The sequence below is a fragment of the Cucurbita maxima genome, unplaced genomic scaffold, assembly GCF_002738345.1.
Source record: "Cucurbita maxima cultivar Rimu unplaced genomic scaffold, Cmax_1.0 Cma_Scf00285, whole genome shotgun sequence".
Taxonomy (NCBI): domain Eukaryota; kingdom Viridiplantae; phylum Streptophyta; class Magnoliopsida; order Cucurbitales; family Cucurbitaceae; genus Cucurbita; species Cucurbita maxima.
In genome coordinates, this window is record NW_019272301.1 from 42924 (window position 1) to 51707 (window position 8784).

Genomic DNA, 8784 nt, shown 5'->3' on the forward strand with positions numbered 1-8784 from the left:
GGGGGGGGGGGGGGGGGGGGGGGGGGGGGGGGGGGGGGGGGGGGGGGGGGGGGGGGGGGGGGGGGGGGGGGGGGGGGGGGGGGGGGGGGGGGGGGGGGGGGGGGGGGGGGGGGGGGGGGGGGGGGGGGGGGGGGGGGGGGGGGGGGAGGCACAATAACCATCCTTTCCCATCGAACGAAGGAGTACAAAGTTTCAAAACGGTTGAAAAAGAGGTCAAAGAATGAGGCAAAACAGCAACCACTGAATGGTTCCTCGCTGAAGATAAAATTGTGCAAATGAGGAAATAGGGAGTTGAGGGGTCTATCTCTCAACCACTATCCTCCTAGAAAAAAGTATCATTCCCATCAACCACTAAACAATGAACCAAAAGAGGAAAGAAACGAAGCACCTCAGCAATACCTTTCCCAGGGTTTTGGAAGTGCCTTTGTCCAACCTTCCCTCGTGCTATTCATGATAAGATAAGGAACCACTACAAGGGGAGTAAGATTCGGATTACCTTGTTGATCGAATATCTCAAGGCAAGAACACTTGTTTGAGATTCGAATCACTCCACAAGCAAGATCGATCATATCTAGCTTGAATGATTCTTGTTGATCAAATATCTCAACGCAAGAACACTTGTTTGAGATTCGAATCATTCCACAAGCAAGATTGATCATGTTGAGCTTGAATGATTCTACATGCAACCTAAACTACATAGAATTGCAAAGAAACTTAGCCATTGGCTAAAGAAAGCACAAATGCTCCTTTTACTATATTTTTCAAGTCTCTTACAAATACAACATACATGGCTTTATATAGCCTCAAAATGAAACTACTAGTCATTCCAAGAGTTGTAACATTCATACTTAATGGTCATAATTAACCATCATGTAATTGTAACCTAAAGTAAATAAAAAATCCACTCTAAATTGTAACCCATCCAAAATTTATAACAATCAAACTTCATTCTTCTTCAATGTGGCATGAATTGAAACATCTTTTGATAATTTTGACAACCTTTTCTTCACATCTTCATTGAAGTATATTGTATGATTGATGTTTTTTTGGTTCATATCATTCTCCACTTCTTCAAGAGGATTCGTCCTCGAATCTATTTGTGAAACTTTGCTGCAAAAAATAAGTTATGGAAATACAAAGGACCTCACAACACTCTCTCACGTGTATACACTCAAGGAATTTTAGGCCACTCTTTTTAAACTCAGTTACACAAATGAAGCTCTCATTCTCACCTCTCAAAATTTGAAATAGAGCAAAGATTGAATTTTGAATTCTGGGTCGATTAAAAACTAAAAGGATAAAAATAAATAAAAATCAAATTGAAAAAAAAAAATGCAAAGGAAACATATATCCGATCTTGAGCCTGAAGCTCTGATACCAAATGATAAGATAAGGAACCACTACAAGGGGAGTAAGATTCGGATTACCTTGTTGATCGAATATCTCAAGGCAAGAACACTTGTTTGAGATTCGAATCACTCCACAAGCAAGATCGATCATATCTAGCTTGAATGATTCTTGTTGATCAAATATCTCAACGCAAGAACACTTGTTTGAGATTCGAATCATTCCACAAGCAAGATTGATCATGTTGAGCTTGAATGATTCTACATGCAACCTAAACTACATAGAATTGCAAAGAAACTTAGCCATTGGCTAAAGAAAGCACAAATGCTCCTTTTACTATATTTTTCAAGTCTCTTACAAATACAACATACATGGCTTTATATAGCCTCAAAATGAAACTACTAGTCATTCCAAGAGTTGTAACATTCATACTTAATGGTCATAATTAACCATCATGTAATTGTAACCTAAAGTAAATAAAGTCTTAAAATACATAAATGAAATACAATAACTCTAAATTGTAACCCATCCAAAATTTATAACAATCAAACTTCATTCTTCTTCAATGTGGCATGAATTGAAACATCTTTTGATAATTTTGACAACCTTTTCTTCACATCTTCATTGAAGTATATTGTATGATTGATGTTTTTTTGGTTCATATCAATTCATTAGGACTGTTAGCATTACATGGGCTTATAACATGGTTATTTAGTTCAGTGTTAGTTTCTAATGTGAATACATTGTATTTAATATTTATGTTTGATTATTTTTATAAGTATAAATATTTTTTCCTTTTCCCTTTAGAAAGCCCAAAATTGTAACATTTTTATTTTATGGCTAACCGAATAACACTTTCGCCCATCATATGTGCAGGCTAGAAAAGAAACGAATGACTAAGCTTCAGTCTCCGAATTTTCATGTTTCAAGAACTAGGCTCGTTATACACAATTTACCAAAATCAATGAAAGAAAAGGAACTTCAAAAACTTTGCATCGAAGCTGTTACCTCGCGAGCTACAAAGCAAAAACCTGTGATTCGCCAGGTCTGACCTTTCCAGAAATGTAGGAAATCCATTCGATGTTATCGATATTTTATCCCTAACTTTTAATCTTATTTTGCAGATTAAATTCTTGAAGGATGTGAAGAAAGGAAAGGTCTTGACAAAAAATTACTCTTGTGGAGTTGCTTTCGTCGAGTTTTCTGAGCATCAGCACGCCCTTGTAGCCCTGCGAGTTCTCAACAACAATCCAGGTAATAATTTCTCTCATTTGATAATCCTTAATTCTCGACGCCTCTAAAATTAGTGTGAGGAGGCAGCCCTTGAAAAAAAACTAATGGTTCTTCGAACGCTGGAACCTACCTTGTGGTTTTAATAGGAGCAGTAGCATAGTTTGCACCTTATCCTATTCTAAAATAAATATCTGGTTTCTTGTAGAAACTTTTGGCCCTGTGAATCGCCCGATCGTAGAATTCGCTGTAGACAACGTTCAGATGTTGAAGCTACGGAAAGCAAAGTTACAAGCTTCGTATCAGGACAATACTGCCAACGTTCCCAAAGCACTGCATCGTAATGCTGATACAAATGCTGGGGATATACATTCAAACAAGACGAACTCCAGAAAAAGGAAAGCAACAGGCGATAATCGTCCAGTAAAGGAGAAAAATCGCAACGAAAACAAAAATGGCGATCATGTATCCAATGATATGGCGATGGAAGAAAGTAGAGCTAGAAAAAAGAGGAAAACGCGTCCAGAAAGTGGTAATATAAATGAGTCACAGAAACAAAAACCAGAAGGACGAAGATCAATGCCTGAAAAATTGAGCAAGAGATCGGCACCCATGGATACTGTGAAAACAAAAGCTTCTCAGGAAGCTGATGTACAACACAAAAAGAAGGCAAAACATCAAGTAGAGCAGCAGCAGAAAAGCTTCTCAGGAAGCTGATGTACAACACAAAAAGAAGGCAAAACATCAAGTAGAGCAGCAGCAGCAGAGGAAGAGGGCAAAGAAAAACAAGTTACCAGTAGGACAGGATGCCGTTGATAAACTCGATAAACTTATCGAACAATATCGATCCAAGTTCTCGCAGAAGAGTTCGGATCCAGCAGATGGTGAAAAGAAAGGCTCTAAACAGGTTAGAAGATGGTTCCAATCATAAACAGGTTAGAAAATTTTGCAGGATGGCTAAGGATTGTTCCTTCGATCATTTAATGTCACACACACTTAATTGCTATGAAATATGTATGGATAAAGCTTAATTGCATAGTAAGTGTAACATATAGTATTTATTAGTTCCATATTTTGTATTGGATTCTTAAAAAAACATTGATTTAGTGAGAAATTTAAATTGTCTTATTTAAACTTTAAATTTTGTATTCTAAATCTTGTGTTTAGTAGTTTCGAGAATTTTAAAGGTATCGAACATCGAGAAATTTAACATTTAAATTTGTGTCCGATAAATTTGTACCTATTTAACATTTTTTTAAGTTGAATTTTGTGTCTAAATTTTTAACTGTATATACAATATATATTTTTAAAAATGTCAAATAAGGAAAAATATATTACTAATTAAAAGTTCAAAAATCTCGAAAATTTAGAAAATTAAGCTCATAAATATTATTTAAGTAGGTTACACATTTTTAAATCCATAGAAAAAAAACAATAAGTCTAAATGTTTTCTTAAGAATATTTTTAAAAATAAAAAAACTAAAATGATATCAAATAAAGTCTTAAAATTCTATTATATAGCTTTTAAATTTTAATAATCTAATAAATAAAAAATTGAAAATTTATAAATTTATAAAAGAAATTGAAAATTTTGATAAAAGCTTTGTAATTTAGTCTACAATTTAATAAATTGTAAAATATAATTTGATTACAAAATGAGTTCTTAAATTAAAAAATTGTGCCTAAATTTATTTTCCAATATATATGTCAACTTTTAATTTTGTATTTAATTGTTAATTTAAAATTTTAAAGGTTAATTGATTTATTATATGTGAAATTTGTGATTTTATAAGTTAATAATTAAATAAATAAATAAAATTAAAATTTAGGGAATAAATTTATAATTTCGAAAGAAAAAAAAAGAAAATACTGTTACAAAATCTGGCCTCATTTTCTCCGCCGTCGCGAACTATTTTTGGCTTTGGCATATGCTGCCACGTGACAACCAAATCCACTCTTCCGCCGGACACTTCCCTTCTCTTTTGGCTTTGGCATATGCTGCCACGTGACAACCAAATCCACTCTTCCGCCGGACACTTCCCTTCTCACCGACGACATTGCAGGTAAACTCCGGCGACTAGATTTCCGGCGAAATTAATTCTTTATGATCATCCATCCTGTTACTTCTTCCTTTCATTAGCTTCTATGAAACTTCTTTCGATTTTGCTTCTTCTCTTCTAATTCCAGGGCTCGCTTTTGATGGCCAAACCCAAGGCTCCGAGGCAAACCCTAGATTCTTACACTGTCAAACGCATCAACAAAACCATCAAGGGTAAAACAATCCACTCTTTCTTCTTCCTCTTCTTCTTTTTTGTTGGAATCTTTCAGATGGTTCCGTTTTGGCGTCTGTTTCTGATCTTGCGGAATTTTTCGGACTTTTGTTCTTAGCCGGCGATTGCGTGCTCATGAGGCCCCCCGAACCCTCGAAGCCGTCGTATGTAGCAAAGATTGAGAAGATTGAGGCTGATTCTCGTGGGGCCAATGTGAAGGTCCATATTCGCTGGTATTACCGACCGGAGGAATCAATTGGCGGTCGGAGACAGTTTCATGGGTCGAAGGAATTGTTTCTCTCCGACCATTACGACGTTCAAAGTGCCGACACCATCGAGGGGAAGTGTACGGTTCATTCATTTAAGAGTTATACCAAGCTTGATGCCGTTGGAAATGAAGATTATTTTTGCCGCTTCGACTATAGTTCCACTACCGGAGCTTTCAATCCGGATCGAGTGGCTGTGTGAGTTTCTTCTAGAATTTGTATTGTATTGCATAATCTGTTGATTGTGTTTGGCATTAAGTACTCCTGAGATGTGATCATTCTGACCTCACTTCACATGGGAAGAAATTGGTTTCTTCAGGTTTTCTGCTCATAACTCTCTGAACTGATGTTCTTATTGCCATTTTTCATTGTAGGCATGTCACTCTTTACTTAAAGATCGATTTTCTTTCAGGATTCCTTTCTTTTTACTGTATTATACACATATGTTCATATCTCACGTTAGCCATTTAAGCTCATGAATCTTCTTTTTGCGCATAGCTTTACCTGATTCTCCTGGTGCAAAATTTCAGTTGATTTTTTGTTGCAGGTATTGCAAATGTGAGATGCCTTATAATCCCGACGACCTAATGGTTCAGTGCGAGAGCTGCACTGATTGGTAAGCTGACTGTTTATGATGCTATTGATTTCATTTGCAGCCTTAACACATGCTTGTGAAGGTATTTGTTGTTCATAGGGGCGTGCCCGTGTTCTATATTCAGGGCATACGGAATAGTAAAATAATCAAAGTAAAGTAAGTTCATGAAATTTAGCCAGTAGTATAATAATGAGCTCTCTATCTTTCAAATCCTAAATTTGAAGTCTCCCATCTTGATTTGTAAGTACATCTATAAACATGATCCCCTGTTTTCTCAGATTGGTGGTACTTTCAGCTTTCTTATATTAGTGATGGAGTAAAGATTGTAAAATAGAGTTTCGAAAAACAATAGGCGATTAGCTAAATGAATAGTATGGTTCCAAATGCAATGTTTCCAAAATGCTGGATGCACTCTGATATGTTTCAACTCGAACAATAAGCTTTAGTGAGCTCATTTATATCATAAAAGGATATCTGAAATTCAAGTTTTTAAAGTTTCATATAAATCTTTTCTTATTAGAATCTTCATTTGGAGGACTTTACGTAAACCTGTTTGTAATTACACCACATTTCTTCTTTGATTAAGATTAGTATTTCTTTCTGTAACCCCATTTGAGAGGGTTTGTGGGCTGCTGTTGGATGTAGTTCTTTCTTTTTTTTCTTGTTTGTAATTACACCACGTTTTGGAATAATCTATATTTGGTTTTTTGTAGTCATCTCTCATTGGCAACCCCTTAAACAAGGAAAAAAGAAATCATGTGGCTCCAGCTCTCTAGATCTATTTTATGAATCTAATCTTTGGTTGGAAAGGAACAATGGGATTTTAATGGCAAAGGAAACCCATATTGACAAATTCTTTAACAACGTTTTTCATCAGCCAAATTATACTTTTGGTTCAATAGCTATAGTTTAGTTGAAGTTTACAATAATTGGAGTGTTTTTGTGATCTTCCATGGTTTGGGTCTTAGTTTTCCCTATTTGTAATTCTTAAAAAAACTCGTCTTCTAGGCTAAGTTGAACATAGCTTCGTTGGTTAAGACATTATATTCTCGATTAAAAGGTCAGAGATTCAAATCTTCCACCTTTACACGTTAATCACAAAAGGAAAAAATAGAATAAGATAAAACCCGTCTTTTAGAGCTGGTCTTGAGTGGGCGAAGCCTTCCTATAGATTGTTGGACTGTGTCATTAGCATAATGTAAGAAATTGATCCAGATGGCATATATAAACGAGGAAATAGAACAATAAATCTGCTTTCGTTTCACTTACCTTTGAGGTTTCTACATCGATTCTTAAAGCGGATGATATTCTTGATTTAGGTTTCATCCCGCTTGTATAGAAATGACTGCAGAAGAAGCTAAAAAACTTGACCACTTCTTCTGTGAAAGCTGTTCTTCAGAGGATCAAAAGCTGCAGAGTTCACAGTCTACATCTAAATTTGCAGAGACAAAGGTATTTCTGAACCTGCTGAAAATAAATGCTCTTTGTTAAATGTCACTGTTTCGAAATTTGGGGTCGAACTTTATAATCTAATTCCACGTTGTGATATTTTAAACTATCCCCCGTTTCATAGATCCTTAACGTAGCATGTGACAGTCGTGTCATGCACATACTTTTTTGGTTGTTGGTTGAAGTTCATTCTTATCTTAGGTATTTCTCCTTGTTTGGGTGATAGAATGGGCAGTATTTCTCCTTGAAGAAGTCATATTGCTTGACTAGAAGCTAACAATAAAGGTAATGTAGATAATAAAATGGCAAAAAGTGGATGCCACCTACTTAAGGTTTGATATCCTTTAATGTTTCGTTAACCATCAATGTGTTATGGTCTGACCGTTGTCTCGTGAAAATAGTTCAAAAATGTCACAAGCTAGCTCGAACACTTGCATAACTAACTTGGAGACCTATTAACACATGGAAGTGTTACTAGCGGTGTATAAGTTAGATAATCTAATCTGGTTCAATCGTTCATTTTGTTTTAGTTAGTTTCGTTCATGAGTCTTTAGAGCGATAATTCTAAATGTGGCTATTACTTTCCAGCTATGGGAATATGGTTGTCATGATGAATATATGTTTTAACATTATTTCAGGTGGATACCAAACGACGCCGGAGGTGACGATAGTGTAAATATACAAAATACGGTGACTTAGAGTCGTTAAGAACCAACGAGAAGAGCATCTAACTTTCTAATGAGTTGGAACAAGTGCATATAGATGTAGGATTGTGCATATACTACTAGCTCTAGAGTGTTGACATTCATTGCAGGTAGAGAGAGACTGGTTTGAAATGTATCGAAGTTCTTTTATTACAATGAACCGAACTAAACTGAACCAAACCGAACCGAACCGAACCAAACCCTTTGTTTCATTTCCTGCAAAACTTCATGTGGGGTTGTTGTGTGTTGGGTTTTCTTTGATTAACTTGTTGTTGTTGGGTTACTGAAGAAATTTGGTTTAGAATGCTAAGTTACTCCTTAAACTTAACCATGGATTTATTGGGTTTTGTTTGTTGAAATTACTTAAAATTATCACAAAAATGGCAATTCAACCAAATACAATTATCAGAATTTTTTTTTTCTTTTTTTGGAAATTTAGTTTTAGTTGATTGTGATCGAGAAATTTGAAGTTTCTTGGTGGGTCGAGAATGTTTGATTTATCAATTTATCAGATAAATAATTAGAGGCTTTGTGTAATTCACGGTGAATCAAGCAAATACTAGGTTGGGTTAATGAACCTATTCAACGAAATGTTTGTTTGGACTAGAGTTAGTTTACGTTTCCAGTGTGCTACTCTTCAATTTACTATTATTTTTCTAGTATAACAATTACTATCACTTTAAAAAGAAGTACTGTTGAGTTATGTTCACATTTTTATTGGAAGATATTTATTTTTTAGATTTGAGTTTGAGAAACTTCCAACCAAAATAGAGAATTAGAAAATGGAAAAATTAAATAATTGTAACCAAAAATTCGAATTAAATCAAATAAAAAAGTTATCCCTAAATTTAGGGGAATCCGTCCCCACATTTATTAACGAACTAACTGAAAATGGCGGGAAATTGGATACCGCTGACGTTAAC

General features: G+C 35.4%; 2 protein-coding genes across 6 annotated transcripts in view; both read left to right on the forward strand.

Moving 5' to 3' along the window:
* The window catches only part of LOC111474290 (RNA-binding protein 28), a 10991-nt gene extending 7310 nt beyond the window's left edge, over positions 1-3681 (forward strand). The window contains exons 16-19 of one of the 3 annotated variants that reach the window (XM_023119435.1): positions 2224-2392; positions 2472-2601; positions 2786-3269; positions 3338-3681. In XM_023119435.1, coding sequence (XP_022975203.1) covers positions 2224-2392; positions 2472-2601; positions 2786-3269; positions 3338-3377 — 823 coding nt within the window. In that variant the 3' untranslated portion in view covers positions 3378-3681. The other 2 variants (XM_023119433.1, XM_023119432.1) reach the window with 2 other exon arrangements.
* A 785-nt stretch (positions 3682-4466) lies between these two features.
* Positions 4467-8220, forward strand: LOC111474291 (chromatin remodeling protein SHL-like). Of its 3 annotated transcripts, XM_023119437.1 has the most exons (8): positions 4467-4526; positions 4594-4640; positions 4765-4849; positions 4966-5311; positions 5661-5729; positions 7028-7160; positions 7359-7442; positions 7796-8220. In XM_023119437.1, the coding sequence occupies exons 3-7, from the start codon at positions 4777-4779 to the stop codon at positions 7425-7427; spliced, it is 690 nt and encodes a 229-aa protein (XP_022975205.1). In that variant the 5' UTR covers positions 4467-4526; positions 4594-4640; positions 4765-4776; the 3' UTR covers positions 7428-7442; positions 7796-8220. The 3 variants fall into 3 exon arrangements, with proteins under 3 accessions (XP_022975205.1, XP_022975204.1, XP_022975206.1); XM_023119436.1 differs by lacking the exon at positions 4467-4526 and having other exon boundaries at positions 4554-4640; XM_023119438.1 differs by lacking the exons at positions 4467-4526; positions 7359-7442 and having other exon boundaries at positions 4554-4640.
* The last annotated feature ends 564 nt before the right edge of the window (positions 8221-8784 follow it).